Below are 20,910 nucleotides of genomic sequence, written 5' to 3' on the forward strand. Positions count from 1 at the left end.
AAGGATGAAGTGCAGTGAAAAGTGAAAGTGATGTCAATTGTTTATAGCAACGATAATATCTATCAAACAAATAAAATTAAAATTTTCTTTTGAAAAATGCAACCATTCCATCAGTATTTTCTTACGACGTTATCACGTTCAACTATCGTCAGTAAGCCGACTTTACAGACAACCAATTTTTTTTATACATATTTGTGAGTCCTTTAAACGTTGCGGAAAAGGGTCGTTATTTTAGAGGGTCAGATTTTTATAAGTAAGGCTTTTTAAGAAAAAAAAAAAAACGAGAGCGACTTGTTTACTCTCGGCTTTGACGGTAGGAAAAAAAATTATTGTTCCAGGGAATAAATATTGAAATGCAATTGCATGCAGAATCCCGCCTATACTAAGTAAGTGATTACTGTGATAATTATGTACTACCATCGACCTACCACGAGCATGGGGTCCTTAGGTCTCCGTGTTTCAAGTACGTTGGTGACCCTACGCAGAGGAGAGTGGAGGACAAATGCGCTGGCTGTACATAGCAGCGAGCTGCGAGCCGCGGATTCCGCATTCAGCCGTGGACGGTCTTTGAGCGCGCGTGTACCGGCCGCGACCAGCGCCACTCGCGACTCACAACCTACACCAACACTGACGCCATTGAACCGCCTACGAATAAATCATCATCATCCAATATGATAGGTAAGTGCTTTATGTGAATCTACCGTGTGTGTAAATAGAATGATTAGTTAAGTTTATTTTTTATAAATTAAAATTAGAGATGGTGTATTTTATGAAAACTGTGATCACTGACAATTTAAAATTTTTCGCACTAGCGACTTTTTAAATGACATTTTGTTCATGTACCTAGGTATCTGCTTCAATTTTGTACTCGTTATAATCATACAATGTTTATAGGTTAAAAAACTGTTATGTTAATTTCTTAACCAAAACTAGATTATAACGTCATTTTTAATGTTAAAAGTGAAATAAAATGTAATATTTCTGTACATACAACGGGCGAGGATATAACGAAAGTGGGGGCAGGGTGAGCGGGCGAGCGGGGGGTGCGGTAAAGTGCGGATACGGGGTCGCTGGCCCAAACACGTGGAGGCCCACCGCGGCACTATCTGTTCGAAACCGCGGTGGGGCCTCCACGTGCTGTCGGAGGACATTCACTTTGCCTCGTTCCGCGCTCCCCCCTTCCTATCCGCACCCCTATGTGGTCGTTGTATGTGCATCCTGATATTCCTGATCGCCGCATACCATCCACAACAGACATTGTACTGTGGTCGGTCGTCGCGATACGTTGGCTTCCGGGACCTACCACTACCACTAATTATTACGATAAGCCTGTTAATAAAGAAACATGAACAAATTGTTGACAACGTTTGAACTCGGCTCTTCTTATCCCACAGGTGACGAGGAACGCGAACACCAGTGCAAGGAGTGTGGGTTGAGGCTCTCAACTCGAAGCGCGTTGACTGCTCACACGCGCTCGCACCGGGTTGCTGCCGACGCTCATCGTTGTGACGTTTGTCACAAGACGTTCGCGGTTCCGGCGCGCCTGGTGCGTCACTACCGGACACACACGGGCGAGAGGCCCTTCGAGTGCGAATACTGCCACAAGATGTTCAGTGTAAAGGAGAACTTGCAGGTGCATCGGCGAATCCACACCAAAGAGCGACCGTACCGATGCGGAGTTTGCGGAGCTGCCTTCGAGCATTCCGGTAAATTGCACCGCCACGCTAGAATACATACGGGGGAGAGGCCGCACGCGTGCCCGCATTGCCAAAAGACGTTCATACAGTCGGGACAATTAGTTATTCATCTCCGGACGCACACGGGAGAAAAACCCTACCGATGCCCGGTTCCCGGCTGCGGAAAGGGTTTCACTTGCTCGAAGCAATTAAAAGTGCACTCACGCACGCATACCGGCGAACGACCCTACACCTGCGAAATATGCCTTCGAGATTTTGGGTACAACCACGTACTGAAACTGCACAGATTCCAACATTTCGGTGAGCGCTGTTATCGTTGCACGGTGTGCGACGGTACCTTCAACACTAAGAAGCAAATGGAGGCTCACATATATAAGGAGCATGGAGCGGAGACGCCTAGGGCTCCACCGACCCCGGCGCAGTACACAGTGCCGTTGGTGGTGAACGGAAACGTCATGTGTGACATCGTTGAGGCAGCTCTGCAGCAGTTACCGCCCACGCCCCCAAGCTCTCCGCCGTCGCCCCCCTGCCCAGCACCTTGCACCGCACCTTATCTCCCACCAAATCCTGTTCAGACCATATTGGCACCTGTCACGCTTCCTTCTCTAACGCCGTCCCCATCGCCACCAGCGATAAACACCTCCATAACGATGATGACTCTCGCACCTTCCTCCCTACCTCCGCGAAAACGCAAACTCATTCCTCATATAGAATCAGTTCCAGCAGAACCAACTGTTCGTCACACATCTGTTATACAGTTCGCCCCTGCCGCCGCAGATTCCTCGTAGCAGTTAGTTAGTTTATAATTAAATTTGTTTGGTAAGGCTTTATTGTAATCGAAGGCTCTAAGATGACTGTCAGAGTCTTTAGCGATATAGTTTAGTGAAGCGTAGAATGATAAAGTGCTAATTCTGGTGTACCTATTAACTTAAAACGAAATTGACTGGTCTAATAGTAGTAGACTTTTCGCAATACCCCGTGTACTAAAAATATCTATATTATTAAAACTGTCAATTTAGTTTACTTTAGATTTTTTGTTCAACTGAATTAGCACTTGTGACTTAAGTTGGCATAAAACATGAGCTAGGTTTGAGGTTTATTTGTATACTGCTGCAATGATGTTTTGTTTTATTCTTGAAAAAAAGACTAATTAGATGTTTAATGTATTTGTGCTGTCAATATTAATAGAAATAAGTTTTGTATTTATCTACTATGAGTGTAATAATTATCTCATTAAAAAAATGTAAACTATACATTCAACTGCAGTTTTTATTAATTGCCTTATTTTATTCCCTCGCAAACAGTTAATCATTTAAAACTAAAGTAAACATTGCTTGAAAAATTGTGCTTTTTACTTCTTCGTAAAACTTGTCTATTCAGTTCTAATTGGCCTTCTGGCTCCAGTCCAGTAATCTTTTTGATAAGGAGGCATAACCTTTTTGCGAGAAATTTTTGTGTGACGCAGAGAGACATACAAGACAAGTCGCAAGTAGGACATAAATAGATACCTACCTATCTAGGTACGTATATAAGCACTACGTTGTCTGTTACTTTTAATGTATTTTGTTTCCATAAAATTTTTTATCCCATATGCTACAGGAACGCAATAGTTTATCGCGATACAAATAATCTTTAATTATATATCATAGTACTAGTTTTATATAGGTACAACGTATAAATAAAAACCGAAATAATACTTCAGAGGCTTTAGAGTCCTACTTAAATTTATAGGCCCTAACCATTGCCAGGTCGGTCGTCAAATTCCACAAAACAGAATTTTTAAAATGAATTTACCTAGTATGTACCTAGTTATTTTTAAAATCGAAATCCAATTATTTCATAAAGGAATACACAACTTAAAATATGGATTAAAAACAAAAACAAAAGCAGACCAAGTCGCAGGCAGCAGCTAGTTTTGATAAATAGCTCCTACCTAAGACTGAAACTATTTATAGATGGAAGGTATAGGTACGCCTTTCGGCGTTTTCCGCACCTGTATAAGAATTGGCGTAGTTATTAAACAAAAGCATTCTCAAGTGCTACATTCTCGTCCCATCCGTAACTGCAAGCGCTATTTTATAATATTGTAACGTTTTATACAATGTACCTATGATTATTCTAATTTTTGTTCGTCTATTTATTGGAGGCAGCGAATTGGTGGTACCTATATTGCGTTTGAAAAGAGTATGGATATATTTTGAGACTATGTTAGAAAGAACCCTGTTTCTATGAACCACACAATATCTTTAAATTACTTACTTAATAATATAGGTATGACAACCCGAAAGAGAATATAACCACTAAATTTCAGCCAACGCTGTTATGTTCCTTAAAAAAATATTAGGTATATACCTAGGTAGGTACCTACTTGCGAATAAAAGTAATAGACTTTGAATTCAAGTTGTTGCCACACACATTCTTCGTTATGAAGTCGAACACGCTAATTTTCAGCTAATTTCTTTTTATTTTACATTAAACTATTAGAAATTAACCTCTTTATTCGGATGTTTCAAACAATAACCTTGATTCCGAGCTCGGAAGTAGGACCCCTTTGTCTAAGATTTATAGTCTCTTGAATTGCATGTGTACAAATCTTATACTTTAGGGTGTAGGAGGTAAAATAGGTAGAACTACTTAGGTACCTACTAAAGTTTATTTGGATGACTTTCCTTATCTATGCATGCGGCCATTGATATGCTTGGTTTATTGGGATGCGTCGGAGCTCGATCAAACCTTTCGTAGGTAACTACCTACTTATTTTACCTCCGTTGAGAGGTAATAAGTCTGAGCCTTGCACTATAGACGTAACTTCATTTACTTTGTCTAAGATTTATAGTCTCTTGAATTGCATGTGTACAAATCTTATACTTTAGGGTGTAGGAGGTAAAATAGGTAGAACTACTTAGGTACCTACTAAAGTTTATTTGGATGACTTTCCTTATCTATGCATGCGGCCATTGATATGCTTGGTTTATTGGGATGCGTCGGAGCTCGATCAAACCTTTCGTAGGTAACTACCTACTTATTTTACCTCCGTTGAGAGGTAATAAGTCTGAGCCTTGCACTATAGACGTAACTTCATTTACTTCATTTACTTCGTCTTGTCCACGTCGCGTAGATCACGAAACAAAAACAAGAATTCTCTATATATCTCTAAGTAAATTTGACCATTTAATTTTTTTATTTTTTTTCCAAATTCTAATTTCTAAATCACTGACATCGACCAAGAAGAACATAATCACTCCGACCAAAGACGTCCAACCTCCACCTTTTTGAAGTCGGTTAAAAAACTAATTCTATACCGTTTATAGCGGAAGTCTTATATGCTTATATACATACATATATATATATATATATATATATATAGATATATATAGATATATATATATATATGTATGTATATATACTCGTATATATATACATATATATATAAACTAATACCAGTCCATCGTATTCAGTGCATTCTCCCAAAAAAAGAAGAATTTATTAAAATATTTTTATTCTTCTGACTATAGAACTATGACTACACTGACCCCTATTATAATATAGATAGACTGACCTCTATTATATATTGGGCCGCTAAAATGTATAATTTTATTGACGGCCGACTGGCGCAGTCGGCAGCGACCCTGCTTTCCGAGTCCGAGGCCGTAGGTTCGATTCCCATATAGGCAATAGGATCGCTTTTTCATACCAATGTTAAATAAACTTGTTATTTTCTCAATTTGTGTGCAATAAACCTATCATCTATCTATGTATGAAGATGTACGTTATGAAGTGACACACATTCGCAACCAAAAATAGTATAACCTCAGTAAGACGATTATAAAAACCTGACGACTGAGATGACGGAGCTTCTTAGTTGTTTATATAAGTTTTGTACATTCCATATTCATTCATCTTCATCGGCCCCTAGTTCGCTACGCAAAATGGAGCAACATTATAAAAAACTCTCAGGCATGAAGGTTTCCTCACGATATTTTCCCCAAAATTAAAAGAAAGTTATAATTTCATTACTAAAAACGTATATAGAAAAGTTAGATTAGGACTCGGCCCTCCAAAAGTGAAGCTTAAGTCCTATCCACTACCAGCGGCTATCACCGCTTACAACAATATTCATTAGTCATTGAATATTTATAGGCATCAACGCCTGTGTGTTTTAAAACCTAGAGCCCAAACCTGAAAAAGCAGTTATTATTTTTTTTTACATTGACAGCTGAAAAGCTCTAAATGGCTGTACGATGATACACCATTGCCTTTTCTCCATTGGATGGAAAAGAAAAAAAAATGACAGCTCTTGACAGTTGACAATTGACATTGAAGTTTGTTTGGACGCCGGCTTAATGGCGTCTTTCCTGTGATTGTGTTGATCCCGTTCCCGCTTTCCGCCAAATTGAAATTTATTTCGCTAATTATAAAGCAAATCATAATATCAAAATGGTAAGATTTATTTTTTTCATATATTTGAAGATGTTCTAAACCAAAGTTACTTTATATTTTTCGAACCAAAGTCAAAACTAAAACAATTTCCATAAAGTTTGATGTCCTAACCAAAATAATGTTTTTTCAGACGATCGGAAAAAATAATAAGATGCAACAGCATCTAAACTATCGCGTAAGGGTGATTTTACAAGATTCTCGTACTTTCATCGGGACCTTCAAAGCATTTGATAAACATATGAATTTAATTTTGGGAGATTGCGAGGAATTCAGAAAGATCAAGTCTAAAAACAGTAAGACTGTCGACAGAGAAGAGAAAAGAACTCTCGGTTTTGTATTGCTGCGTGGTGAGAATATTGTTTCTCTCACAATTGAGGGGCCACCACCACCGGAAGAAGGCTTGCCCCGTGTGCCACTACCTGGGGCAATGGGCGGTCCGGGTGCCGGTAGATCAGCCGGCCGCGGGTCCGGTATGGGAGGTGCTCCTCCAGGTCTGCAAGGACCCGCTAGAGGCGTCGGAGGACCTTCGCATCAACATATGGCGCCTGGCAGAGGACAATTATCAGCACCACCACAAATGCGCGGTGGCCCTATGATGGGAGGACCACCCCCAGGAATGATGGGCGCACCTCCTGGAATGGGGAGAGGAGGCCCTGGTGGGCGTGGACCACCAGGTATGCGCCGATACTAGTGTTAGTGACAGTGATACATTCTAATAATGTACAATGTGTATATGTAAAAGTAAACCTTCAAATTGGCTTTGAAGCCAGAAGTTGTGTACATCAGCTTCCAGCAATTGTGAATTTACAATAATTATTGTCAGCTGTTTCAGACAGAAGTACCTATACCTAAGAACCATTTTGAAAAATGATTACAGTTAAGTAAATTAATACCAGTAGTTTTTATATTATTTGCTTAAGTATTACATAGTGATGATTTAAATAGAAATTAACTACAAAAAATTTATATGCAGATCTTTGGAAGGTCAATAAAGACATGGCATGGCAAAACTATACACTATGTTAAGGTTATCTTGAAAATAGTAACAGAGATGTCTTTATAACATGCATTGGAAAAATATGACTAAATATTTACAAAGTATGGAAATCATATGTCTATAATTCATTTGTATGAATGGTGCAGCAACAAGTGCTGTGGTTTGAAGAGAGGTTCTGAGTTTGATCCCTGGCAGAGCAATTTGGGAATTTATATATATTTTTTTTCTGGTCTTGGACAAAGACCTGAGCTTAGAAACTGATTAAGGGTATGGGTTTATTATAACTGCCCAGTTAGACCATTACCATCTTGCCTGAATCATCACTCACCACCAGGTGGGATTTCAGTAAAGGGCTTCTATATGTAGAAATGCTTACTAGGCTATAGAAAAGGATAGCACTACTGTTTGAATTTAATTTAGTATTATTTAGTGTACAACATAATTGGTGTTACTTGTAATTCTGCTCGATGTTTTATCTTTGGTGCTACAATGCCTGCTTTAACTCTCTATACATAGCTCCCTACGACACCTCTCCACCACTTTAACTTCAATATTGTTTCTGAACTTTTTGGTTGTAGGTAATAGTGGATATAGAACTCGCTACTACATGCTACACTGATTACATTCAGTGTTATCATTGTTGTAGCCATGTGCATCAAAAACTTATCCTGGTGTACCATATTATGGACCATAAGAAGCATGTCCCTATGTTTAATTCATTAGACAATACCAATTGATTTGTACACAAGTCTGTAAAAAAAAAAAAATTGACTGGTCTTATAATTGTGATTTCCTATTCTGTAAGAAACTAGTGCACATTCTTTGGCAAACAAATCTCTTGAACTAAAATGACAGGAATGACAGGGTACATTGTGAAAGGATATCAGTACTTTTGGACATGTCTATTTAATCTAGTTAAACAGAATTGGCATCCTTGTGGGAGAAAGTAGATGCATGAATTTGTTGTCATCGACTAAGAAAACTATCAACCGTTTAGGTTGGTGTATTTTATCAGCTTCTGTAGCTATTTCTATTAATTATCCATAGTTACTTAGAGACAGCATATCCAGACACATCTATAGTGAAACATTGTACATCTTTCAGTATAGATATAGCAAGTGTGAAAAAATTTTCTGCTTACTAAAACTAACAAAAACAATGTATCTGCCAATAAAATTTATTTACTATTTTAATTTTACTTAAGTTAATAAAAAATAGTATTACAGTTGACTACAATGGTAACATTTCCAGTTCATAATATGATCGCTCATAGTGTACATTTCTCCATCTCTTCTTCTGTACTTGGGCCTGTGTTGTTTATTAGCCAAAACCACAGTTTGCAGTGTACATAGTAACAGAAATTTACGAATTTAATAGCATAATAATATTATATACACACAAAAAAATCGGCTAATACAATATAAATAGCAATTCTGTTTTAGACACATAAAAAGGTCTCAAAATAGGTACATATTTAAATAATCTCACTAACTTAACTTGCATGATGAGACTTATTTTTACCTGTGTATGGACTGGACAGACAAAAATGGCACCAACAATAGTGCTATTTACTGTTCTTTGTATAAAAGGACAGCATTGTTTTAAGGCTGTGCTAATTTAGTTTTTTTTAATTTGTGTGAAATGGACCTGCACTATTATCAGTTCATTTGTGTCAATGACCTAGACTAGAATGAAAGCAAAAATGAGTATGTTTGTGAACTCTGGATGTTTATAGTTTTATGGTGTGCAATGATGTGCTTTATGAACTTAGATATATATTTAATGAGGGGACATCTTCCATTGCCAGGGTGGGTAATCAGTCCTCTGTAAGGACTATTCCACCCTATTCCCCATATTATAAACTTAGTTATTAATAAAATAATCTAATGGCAGTAGCCGCAGGAGGGATGGCAACGTTTTCCATCCACACCGCATCTACATCCACCGCTTGTGTCCCCTTTTCCGCCTGGGCCCCACCGACGCCCCCTGGTTACCCAGCATATCTCCGTTTTACAAGCAGAACATTTGATCCAGTCACAACCCCATTTCTTAGTAATAATAGCACTGCATTCAGGACACTCGAGAGCCTCGCCTCGAGATATAAGCGATTTTAGTAAAGCCTGAGTGCCCTCATCGTTTTGATTTGACTCTGCATCCGACACAGCGTTGCGCAATTTTACTTGATATTGTTCACAGGTTTCGCCTTCGTGGACAGCCTAAAAAGCAAAAAAAATACTGAAGGGGTAACTGGTGGTGTCAACATTATTGTACGAAAATCTCTTAACTAAACTATATATCAAAAGTATCCTATATATCCTATTTCAAAAGATTTGCACTACTGTTAGTAATGTAATTTTAGTTCAGAGATTTGCATACAACAAAATGAACACCATCAGAGAGTTATTCTCTATTATTACAATCTAATCTTGACACTTATCCACAATAATGTTTGGTGTATAGTTTGACTGTCTTCATATGAGGAGGTAGCATATTCTGCGCAAGATTTCTGGTCTCCCTTTAATTTAAGGAATATGTATATGTTTATTGAAATTTTTTTTTGAATGCAAATTGAGAGTGAAATTCCAAGGTTGCTTTTTTTCCTTCGCATATAGCTAAGGTAGCTTAAGACAGAATTATTTTAATTGCACTCTTTAGTAGGTAGAACTAATAAATTTAGTGTTTTGTCTTTTTCTATGAACAGAAAGCGAAATGGTATTATCACTTATATTTTAGTTTAATTTTTCTAATGTGAAAAAGAAATGAAATACCTGGCATGGTACACAATTTGTGTATTTGCAGACTGGACATGGGAATCTTCGAGCTCCAGGCTCACAAAAAGCCCAGCCCTTACAATCATGCGTGCGACAGTGAAATGTGTTTCTAGTCCCGCTCTCCGCAGCGGCCAAGCCTCGTGCCAACCAGCGCTCATACTCTTCAGTAGTGAGGATGGCACGTATTTCCCGTTCTTGCAACGCCCCAGGGCACTGGATGGCGGGGCAAGCTACAACCGGCTCTTCACAGTGCCGGATCACATCGACAAGACATTCTCTACAAAACGTGTGTATGCATTCACGCAACACGACACCAGCACCCACAGCGCATTTCTCGATACAAACACCACATTCGAATTGTTCAGCATTTGGCACGAAAGCTTGCTGTTCCAATTTAATTAATTCTGTGTAAAATTCCCCTGATGTAGTGTTATTTATTTCGTTCAACTCCACTTTAGTGTCTTTGAGCGGTGAGTTGTCCTTATTTGTTTCTAAAAATAAAGAAATTGCTTTCAATTCAACCTCTACATAATATATTATACTAATAAATAAAATAAGAGTATGTCTGTGGTTTGGAAATAAGTGCCTTATTTTAACTTAACACATTCTCAATATTTTTAGTAGCTATAGGCACGAAAAATGTTTGTCCAGGCTAATCTTTAGGATGGCTGAACCGTTTTGGTGAGAATGTTATAGGCAGGTAAAGTTATAACTCAATTTATTCCGAAAAAATATCCCTAAAAGAGTGAAATGGTGGTTGTATGATTATATGAGTTGAGTTACATGTTAAAAAGAGTTTTAAAAAACTGACCGTGTAGGAGATGTGGAACATCGAACCGAAGTAAGTATAACTTATAAAAATATCTACTACAAAAATAAAAAACATGTTAGTTAAATAAATTCGTGACATCCTGTACAGTACGGATAAGGGATAATTTTATCCTGGGTTCTTTCAGCATTTAACAATGTAGTTCCTACTTTTTGGAGACAGGTATAGGTAACTGAGCTGTGAGCTCTTTTATTTCGTTGGAAATCAGAATTTTAACGCCTGCGAATGCTGGATGACAAGGCATCCAAAATGCTTAGGTATATAATATAATGTTTAGTGTGAACGTGGACAAATAAAAAGAATCTTATAGGATACCATGTGGCACACTTACCAGATTCAACCAAACATAAATAAAATGGCGCTTTAAGATCGGGTCCAGCCAAAGCAACCAGTGGTGTATTATCATCAATGCAAAGAGTTCTTCCAACAATCCAACGTTGCAAGGGAATTGCTAAACCCAACGAAGTTTCAACTTGCCGTTTAAGTTTTCCCATTCTCGCTTTTCTTGAAATATACAATGGTATCGGACCTCTCGCTGCTTCTATGTCCTCAATCCATACTTCTATTCTGAAATTAAATAATGTTTTTTATTTAAAAATTATTATTTCGCTATTTACTTTTTGAATTACTCAGTTGATAAAACCGCAGGAAAATCACACGAATCTAATAGACGCGAAGACTACCATTTAAAACTCGGCAGGGCTTGAGAGCTCGTGTGCAGTGCAAAATCGGGTACAGCCACTCTTCACACTTTTTTTCTCAAGCTTTATAGTACAGTAGGCATGAAAAAAATTTTGTGCTGTTTGCTTATTTAGAAAGATAAGTTAAGGATATAGAAGATGTTTTAGTTTATATAATATTACTCACGGAATTTCGTCATTTGCGATTTGGCTAGATGTTGACGTGCTAGCCTCGGACGAGATATTTATTTCTTTACGGACTGTACTTGTAGGCTTTTGGTTTACTTGTTTCTCTTTATCTTTTATAACTTTTTCTTGCACCTCCAATGAATCAACTCTTATATTTGACGCAGAATTTTGATGCACGTTATTTTCTTCACTTGCGATGTCATCTTCTAAGATTTCCGTCTTGTTTAAGATAGCCTCTGCAATGATTTGTGAAGAAAACGATAAGACAGAGCATGCCAATTTAAGTTTAGCTAGTTTAGCAGCAGCGTCCGCTGCTAATTGTTCATCTCCTTTTGATATTGCTTGTTCCAGTTGGTTGATCAAATTCCTACGCCTATCATGGTGGTCTAAAATTTTTACACGAGGTGTTTTCTCTGTTGAAGCGTCTGATTTTTGAATAGCTTCATGCAAAAGTTTTGTATTCGATGTACTTGGAGACTGCACGTTTATTGTTGTAGACACTGTATTAGTCTGTTGTATTTTTGGTTGATTCACTGAGGTTTTCTCTTTTTTGTTACTTTCCATTTTTGTAGCTGGCGTTATTAAAACATTGCCTAAATTGCAGTCGGCAACTTTATCATTCGTTGCTTTATATTTAGGAGAATACAGCGGATTCAGTAACGATGATATTTTTAAAGGCGTGTTCCTGGTGTTGTTCGAAGTTATAGCATGTTCTGTATCATTAATATTCGCTACTTTTGACGAAAATACATTACCTAACTGAATTCTTTCAATATTATCTTTGGTCCCGGAAGCAGCAGTATCACATTTTTTAAATTGCAATACAGTTGTCTGATTACTATTTCTTTGATCAGATATTTTTGAAGCATTTATATATTCATCCTTTTTTGGAAGTTCCGCTTCTTTTTCGAAAATGGTGCAATTAATCGCCAGTGGTATTAAATTTACAGTAGATATTTCTTTGCTATCTTTAAAAGTTTGCTTTGCTACTCCATTAAAACCACTTGATGTATCCTCTTTTTTTTCATGTATATTTTTATCATTCTTAGGTGTAGACGAATCGCATTTGTTAATATTTCCTAAGTCAGGAATTGCGTTGGTTACTTTCAAATTAGCGTTTAAAAACTCCCCCGGTTTCTTATTATTTACCGCTGAATTAATTTTAGGATTGTTTGATTTTAAAAGCTTTTTACCTTCGAGCGATTCCTTTATTGATTGTACTTGAACTTGCGATGTGGATATGTTATGAGACGTATTACCAGAGGCAATGAAATACGGCGGGTATGCAACTTTACTGGTATCACTTATAGGAAAATCTTTTGATGATGAAGGTTGTGACGTGAGAAAGGATTCTTTGGCTTTATTTTTGAAGTCCAAAAGCCCGCGTTTGTCTTCAAGAGTATTAGTATTTATAAAACTACCTTTAACTTTATCATCGATAGTGGAACCTATCCGAAGAGTTGGCGTTTCTGTTGGTTTAACGATAGCAACTCTATCATCGCCGGGATATTTTTTATTGTGTTTTGGCCTTTTAGGTAAAGAATCTTTCATTTCTTTAAGCATTTCTCTCAGTTTCTTCTTATCATCATTTCCGTTCTCTCGATTTGACTTAAGACCATTTTCGTCTGTTTGTGTACATGTATTCGATGCATTGTTAGGGACGCTTTTCCTATTTTTGTTGTTGTTCGAGCTCTCTTGAATTACACAATATATACAACATGTAACAACAGGTTTATATTTTCTCAAACAAGTGGTGCAAATCCAAGTTTCCTCAGTGGATCTGGAGCCATTGCCCATGAAACTGTCACTTTGTTCAGAAGCTCGTAATGCCTTATTCGCCTCTATTATTTCGGCTGCTTGCTTATCCAACTCACTGATGCTCGGTAGATATTTAATTCGGCTTGAATCTATAGCGGAATTCCTTTTCTTACTCTCGAAAATTTGTTTAAGAAAGCTCTTATCTGTTCGCAACTTAATTTCTTTTATTTCAAGTTTTGAATGTTTTTCAGTTTTATTTGCTGTTGTTATTGTTATATCTTTGCTACGCGCGTTTTTACTAATTTCAGCTGTCGAGTTCATTTGCATTATATTACTAATTTGCACGTTTTCTTTGTTTTCTTCAGATACTTTGGCCGGCGGTTTTGGTGCAGGTCTCTTTCTTTTATAGGTTCTAGGTAAAGTAGCAGAAATAACGACTGTAGGTGGTAATGGAGCACGACGTTTTCCAGGGACGTATGCAGATCGGCGAGTACTCTCACTCGTTGCGCGTCGCCCCCTGTCTTGCCTTAAAACAGTATCTTTCTGTATCCTACGTGCTGCTGGCAGACTGAAAGCGTCGTATCCCAATCCTTCCTCCCTGAAAAGTCCGTATTTTCGACGTAAAGTAATGTCACGGTCGTGTTGTCTTCGCAAGTTACGCTCGTGCAATCTTTGTTTATAAGTATCTGTTAAAGGACACGAAGGGAGCACAAGAGGCGTGTTGGTGTTTTTATAGTTAAGCGGCGCTAAGAAGTCGAAACTGGCGACAGTGCGGTCTGATCCTACACTAGAGACGCTCTCGCTTGAAGAAGATCGGTCTGTACGTCGCAACCATGAAAAGAGCGTCCAAATCCCTGCAGAGAGTGGGCGAGGGCGCGGCGCCTCTCCCTGCACGTCGCCGTTCATTACCCCTGAAAGACCGAGAAGAAATAACATTACAAACCCAAATTTTCTTTCTATAAAATTGAATCGATATAACCAGTTTTAGTAAAATACCTACTCATATCTTCATATTGTTTTTATTCGAGTATCCTTTGTTTAGATTTATAAATAGGTCAACACAAACATGTCCCTCGCGACAATCTGACAAAGCTAAAGCATCTTCTAAAATGAAGTGTCGTAAGTATGTATTGTACGTTAGGAATATAATCCTTTATTAATATTATTCCAATCGTAGCGGCTGAGTAGAGAATCACACCAACTAACATACTCTAGTAAGACAAATATTTATAACACTTACGGACTGTCGTAACGATGAGTAAACTGCAAGGGTCGCAATCCACAACTAGTTCACGTCAAACCGTACACCATAGTGGCCGAAAGCTGTTATTTTCAATCACTTGATCGTAACATAAAGCTCCATTTTTTTAATTCTGTAGTAAATCTAAGTAAATTGTATAGTTTCAGGCATGTATTGTCAACTCGCGCGCCGTACATTCGAGGTCGCGCGCGTCTCGAGTGGAGCGGCACGCCGAACACTGGCCGCCCATCTAAATTTAGCAGAACTTTGCGATACGGTTTTTGCTATTTCTATTCATTCTCGCGCCTGACCTCACTTAAATTAGGATACCTACCTCTTAAACAGCGCCATCGTTTACAAATCTAGTAGTAATCACTTCATCTATTGACTTTATTCGAAATATTTAGGCTAATGCCATAAGTATTATTGACAATTAACTCAACAATGTCGGCATTGTCTCGTCGTTGACCTGTCCTTCTAGGTCGTCTGTTACCAATTGCACAAAATGATGACTTCCTTTACCCAGCCATATACACACGTATAGCTATATAAGGTAATTACAATAAGTGCAATCTATGGTGGCTGGATGGAAGTAGGTGAAAGATATATTTTTCGGGTTGCAAAACACACGTAGGTAGGTAAATGTCTCTGAGAGTCAACTTTAGGCTACACAAGTCTAAGGCTGCCAGTCCACCGTAGCGGAGCGAGCCAGCGGAGCCGAGAGACAGAGAAATATTAACCAATGGAATTGCACAAAATCTACGCTCCTCTTAAGGTTGTGAGATAGTTTAAAAATTCATATAAAACCAGTAAGCGGAGCGGGGAAACGGGGCGGAGCTCGAAATCACTCGTCGCAACACAGTAAAAACACAGCAACTCCGCTCCGTATTACTCTCTCACTTCGCTCCGCAGCCTCGCTCCACTCCGGTGGACAAACACAGTACGCAACTCCACTCCGTATTAGTCAGTTTTTCGGCTCCGCTGCTTCACTCCGCTCCGGTGGACTGGCAGCCTAAATGTGGTATCAGTAGATAGGTACCTACAGAAGTTTTATGTAAACAACGAAAACTATATTTAAAACAATATAACATTTATTTCTATGTACAAAATCGGACACAATTTCCTGTGTCAATATTGTTCGACATAACTAAACTTAATGCACGTAAGCAAATCTCAGTGGTAATTCATTTTAATTAGATATCTATGTACCTACACAAACAACTTAGGTCATTTTAAATATTGTAAACAAGCTAAAAACTGCAACCAATGACTTTCTAAACATACCTACGATCTTAGTCTGCGACAAATTACATTTACCGAATAAGTTGAAGTATTCCATAAAGTGCATATCACTCGAGTTATTAATGCTTTATCAATGTCCCACAGCTAGACACAAGCCAGGTTGTGCAATAAGCATTTAAACGCTTTTTTCCGATGTTTTTTTTGCCGAAGCCGAATGCCTTTCGGTTGAGCTATGTATGACCAGGAGGGCAGCAGCCACTCGTGCCGACAGCTCTGCCTGGTTGAGCTCGTGCGCCCACGGGACCCGCCCCCAGTGCGCCAACTGGATCAAACAAATAATCCTTTATGGCAACGAAATCACGCGCGCACGGTTTCGCAACAATAGTTCTTAAGGTAGGATGAGCTACTGAGAATCGTGAGGCCTGACATGATTTAAAATATTATTTATATTAGGAAAAACAGTTTCTTATTCCTTAGTTAATACCTTCTGATTAGGTATAGATTAAATTTTATATCAAGTTAGTTTTTTTAGGTCGTGGAATAAATAATTACAAAATAGATACCTCATATCCCAAAAACCAGTATCGCTCCTGTGTTTCTTTCATTTTTGTGTTTCTTACCCTAAGCTCTTACCTATGTACGAAAGACATAGAGATAGACATTTCATAATGGCGTCAGACATAGGTCTCTTTTTAACTCGAAATATTAAATTTTTAATATCGAAGATGTACCTAATGGATGCATCAAATTATAACTCCCTTAATTATTTTTAAGGTGGTGGTGAAGTAAGTACAAGTAACATTTATTTCACTGGCCGTTTCTATTTCATCGTCCTTTAAAGGGGGAGAGTTAAAACATTCCAATGTCCGAACAAATATACAAAGTTACTTGGAAAGTAGAATGTTTCATTTATGTAACTATCTACAGGTACTACCCAGCCATTGTATTCAGAGCAATGAATAAGAGTTCAAAAGGTCTGATTCAACACTATAACCTCCGGTTTAAAACTTATTACCATCCAGTTTTATAATTACGATTACGGAGGTGCAATCTGGTTATCGTACAAACTAGAGCTGACCTAATTCCGGCCGCGCTCTTGTTGCGCGCACATGTTATTACGATTTCTTTTTTGATTGTGAACAGCTAACCTTATTATGGAATTCAAATCTTAACTGCATGAGAAAATCATTATAAGGAAAATGCATTTTTAGGTGACAAACACAAACACACGTTTTTACCTGACCGATTTCAGCCACGGTGAATAATCTTCGAAGATATTTTCGGACTACGCGGGAGATATCAGAGTACACAAGTTTGTACGGAAACTATTGCTAACACAGGTTCACCCTCATGACCGGCAAGATATCAGGCGCAGGATAGACAGCTTCGTACGTTCACCAGCAATTTCCAAAGTCCATGCTGATACGAAGAATTTCTAATACTAATAAACTTAAGTTGTGCAGTAAACGTCTAAATTTATGGTGACCTTCGATTCTAAAGTAGCGATTTTTTAAAAATCTAACAGCAAAAAACAGACGAAGCAGATGGCCAAACTGTTGCTTAGTGCAAAACTATCGTCTATAAACAGAGCTACATTGCCATGCAAGGAACACGACCTGCAAGTTGCCAACCTGTGTCCATTAACCTGAGGCGTAGTAGTAGTAGTTAAAATTAGGTAGTAGTAGCACAGAGGAAGCTGCTGCCCGCTCTCCGCTTTATTCCCTTAGTGGCCTCGTACGACACCCGCGGGGAGAGGAGGGGTGGTGACAACTGTGTTATGATCTGTCGTCACCACACAGCACGGCCGTTAAGATTCATATTACACGGAGTACCATGCCCTTCAGAACCGAACACACCATCAACAATGCTACTTGGCGGCAGAAATAAGCATGGCCGTGGTGCTTCCCGGACGAGCTCTGTCACAAAAAGCTCACACCAGCTCAAAAGCATTGCCTTACATTTTTTGTATTCATCCATTTTATATCTTACTGTTTTAAAGCCTATCTAGTCAAACTATGCCACTGGCTCCTATAACATTCACGTCTTTGTAGGTATGGTCGTTACTAGCCATGGCGGAAGCCTCCCACCAGTGATGAGACAGCTACCGGGCCCAGATACTATCAAAATGAAAACGTGATAAAGAAGTGATGTGACATACTTGGTACTCCTCCTCTAATCTAGCCAACAGGACAGCATCCTTTGCTTCCAAGTATCTGTCCACACAGGCCAACATAAGTATGGGAGACTTTAGGGCTTCCGCACCAAAGCACATAGCTAAAACAGAAAAATAGTAATTACTCAATCATTATTTAATGTGTGTATATGGGATTATACACTGGTAAGATTCAATGAATTTTGTGTATAGAAAGGCTTTAATAAAATAAAAAGAACACTTATTTTTGCTTTTTGCATTAAAAAAAATTGTGGTATATTAATTGTGATTTTTAAACATACAATATTATGTATCTAAAAAATATATATCACTTATTCACAATTTTAAATTACTCTTATCCAGGGCATATCTAAATAGCTTAATGAAAATATAACATTTTATTGGTAAAATAATAATAATAAATATACTACGACAATACACACATCGCCATCTAGCCCCAAAGTAAGCGTAGCTTGTGTTATGGGTACTAAGATGACTGATGAATATTTTTATGAATAATTTACATAAATACTTAGAATATACTTATAAACACCCAGACACTGAAAAACATTAATGCTCATCACACAAACATTTTCCAGTAGTGGGCATCAAACCCACCTTGGACACAAAAAGCAAACTGCGCCAATAAACTGTCTTAATAGTTTATCTTACCACAATAAAGTCGTTCAGACATATATACTAACCATTTAAAGCAGGGAAATCAAAGGACAAGAAATGCCTTGCCAAAACTGCTCTGGTCTCTGTAGTGATTGGTGGGGGCTCCAAATTGTTAGACACTTCCTGTTCAACTCCAAACCTCTTACAAAACCATTCCAACACAGGATCCCATTTTTTCTCTTGAAGTGCTCTTAACTCTTCTTCCTACATAGAAAAGTTATTTCATTATTCAATTATTGTAAGAGATAATAATAAATATACTACAACAATACACACATCACCATCTAGCGCTAAAGTAAGCATAGCTTGTGTTATGGGTACTAAGATGACTGATGAATACTTTATTAGAATATTTTTGTTTTATTTATAATATTTTATCTCAGTGGAGTTTCAGGATATCAAGTCACCTATTGTCAGAACTGATTGTCAGAAATAAAATAAAATGAATTATATACATATATATTAATATATAATATACACCCAGACACTGAAAAAACATTCATGTCCATCACACAAACATTTTCTAGTTCTTGGACTCTGAAAAAGCTGGGTTGCTAGCAGCCCTCTGTTTCAATCAGCCTTTAAATAAAGATGGGTTTGGCATTCTAGCTGAAGGTGTCAATTGAACAACGTATTTTGTGCATTGCACAGTTGAACAGTAAAGCCATACATATTATAAACTATGCAATTGCTTTTCTAAACATCCAATTGTTTCACATACACAACTATGTGTATGTGAAACAATTGGATGTTTTTGTCTATTTTGAATCTACAGGTTCGTAATGCTTATAAATCAATAAATTATCTCTGAATTCAAGTTTCCAAGCAAATAAGATATTTGTTAAAAATTGTTATGGTTAAACTACTATTTTGAAATTCAGCATAATTATAGGTGTATCTTGGAGACAAGATACTTTATATCTTGTCTCCAAGATAACTTGATAACTTGTCTTGACAAAAAATAATTCTAACCTCAGAATAAAATAGCAAGGTGTCTGTTGCTATGAAATCAAGTAAGTAGCTTGCTATGTCATGCAAGTTGATTTTTCCTGGATTGTCTATTGCTGTATTACATAATGCTGTCTGTAACAAAAATAATCAATCATTATCATCACACTTCTCAGATAAAGGCCATCAGATAGGGATTTTTATTTTGATTAACATGATGGTGCTGAACTACTATCTAAGATGGAAACACATTATAACTTAGATTTAGTTGGACAGTTGAATCCATACTCCATACTAAGTTGATTCAATTAATATTTCAAAGACAGCATTTGCATTTGCTTTGGTTATTAAGCCTCACCTAAACAAACAAACATCTGTACTAACTAATAAGTGTGTTTGCACAAACACACGTATACTCTTATCTTTGGAACACCAGTCAATTTAGTTAGTGGAATTTTAGGAAGGGAAGGAAAGGAATTTTTTATCTTAGAAAATAGTACATATCTCCAGCGAAGGTGGTAAAGGGAGCTAGCATAGCTTTGCCCTGAATATTACTAAACAACAAATGCCAGAAATTTTGCTACATGTTTACCTACCAAATGCATTGTAGGCTGTGTTATATATTCACTTTGGGCGTCCCATTCAGCAGCTATTGCCCGCGCTAATGGCTCTGTGTTGACCGTTAGTACACTACCGTTCGGAGTCTTCAGTCGACGATGATCTAAGGTAACCTCCCATTTCTTTTCATTTTGCACAATGTCAGTCCGCCGGTAGAATCGTTTATGCGTAGCTGAAACCGTTATACTTGTGTCTGTTACTCAGCCCATTAAAGAATAAATATAAGAATATGAATTTCTCACCATATCGCTGCAATCTAAGCCAATTTGGACATTGATTTGGGAGGTTAAATTTTGAAAGAGAGTTAAACATTTTTCTGTTCAAATTCATAGTTACTGTCGCAATATATTAATTCATGTAGTAGGGCATGTAATAAATTATTTGAATTATTTAGTAATACTATGTTCAAAACTACGGAGGGTAGAGGTAAGGAGAGTCATCTTATATGGGAGAAAAGTTGAAAAAGTGTCCAGTTGTTGCGCTAAATAACAGTTCAAAAATCCTCCACAATGGCGCTGGTGGATGCACAGGGTATGGTATGAATGTAGCAATCGTAGATGAATTGAAGTATGCCGAGTTAAAAAATTTAATGTCATTATCGACTAAAGTAGTTCATTATTGAGAATTTCAACAACTTACGTTGTACAAAATATTGTGGTAAATATAACCTT

General features: G+C 37.6%; 4 protein-coding genes across 5 annotated transcripts; 2 read left to right on the forward strand and 2 right to left on the reverse strand.

Moving 5' to 3' along the window:
* Nucleotides 1-511: 511 nt before the first annotated feature.
* LOC120637221 (Krueppel homolog 1-like) lies at nucleotides 512-2,950 on the forward strand. The gene is made up of 2 exons (XM_039908940.1): nucleotides 512-678; nucleotides 1,395-2,950. Exons 1-2 carry the CDS (start codon nucleotides 672-674, stop codon nucleotides 2,483-2,485), a joined length of 1,098 nt encoding a protein of 365 aa, XP_039764874.1. The 5' UTR covers nucleotides 512-671; the 3' UTR covers nucleotides 2,486-2,950.
* Nucleotides 2,951-5,994: 3,044 nt separating this feature from the next.
* On the forward strand, nucleotides 5,995-7,029 carry LOC120637444 (small nuclear ribonucleoprotein-associated protein B). The gene is made up of 2 exons (XM_039909290.1): nucleotides 5,995-6,137; nucleotides 6,268-7,029. The coding sequence occupies exons 1-2, from the start codon at nucleotides 6,135-6,137 to the stop codon at nucleotides 6,826-6,828; spliced, it is 564 nt and encodes a 187-aa protein (XP_039765224.1). The 5' UTR covers nucleotides 5,995-6,134; the 3' UTR covers nucleotides 6,829-7,029.
* A 1,268-nt stretch (nucleotides 7,030-8,297) lies between these two features.
* LOC120637442 lies at nucleotides 8,298-15,621 on the reverse strand. Of its 2 annotated transcripts, none has more exons than XM_039909288.1 (5): nucleotides 14,602-15,621; nucleotides 11,602-14,272; nucleotides 11,066-11,301; nucleotides 9,903-10,396; nucleotides 8,298-9,350 (listed from the first exon to the last, which is right to left on the reverse strand). In XM_039909288.1, exons 2-5 carry the CDS (start codon nucleotides 14,265-14,267, stop codon nucleotides 9,018-9,020), a joined length of 3,729 nt encoding a protein of 1,242 aa, XP_039765222.1. In that variant the 5' UTR covers nucleotides 14,268-14,272; nucleotides 14,602-15,621; the 3' UTR covers nucleotides 8,298-9,017. The 2 variants fall into 2 exon arrangements, with proteins under 2 accessions (XP_039765222.1, XP_039765221.1); XM_039909287.1 differs by lacking the exon at nucleotides 14,602-15,621 and adding an exon at nucleotides 14,362-14,593.
* Nucleotides 15,622-15,674: 53 nt separating this feature from the next.
* On the reverse strand, nucleotides 15,675-20,651 carry LOC120637443 (ATP synthase mitochondrial F1 complex assembly factor 2). Its single transcript, XM_039909289.1, has 6 exons — nucleotides 20,482-20,651; nucleotides 20,218-20,411; nucleotides 19,646-19,756; nucleotides 18,700-18,877; nucleotides 18,002-18,117; nucleotides 15,675-16,165 (listed from the first exon to the last, which is right to left on the reverse strand). The coding sequence occupies exons 1-6, from the start codon at nucleotides 20,567-20,569 to the stop codon at nucleotides 16,019-16,021; spliced, it is 834 nt and encodes a 277-aa protein (XP_039765223.1). The 5' UTR covers nucleotides 20,570-20,651; the 3' UTR covers nucleotides 15,675-16,018.
* Nucleotides 20,652-20,910: the final 259 nt, after the last annotated feature.

This window comes from Pararge aegeria, chromosome 3 (genome assembly GCF_905163445.1).
Source record: "Pararge aegeria chromosome 3, ilParAegt1.1, whole genome shotgun sequence".
NCBI classification, from domain to species: Eukaryota; Metazoa; Arthropoda; class Insecta; order Lepidoptera; family Nymphalidae; genus Pararge; species Pararge aegeria.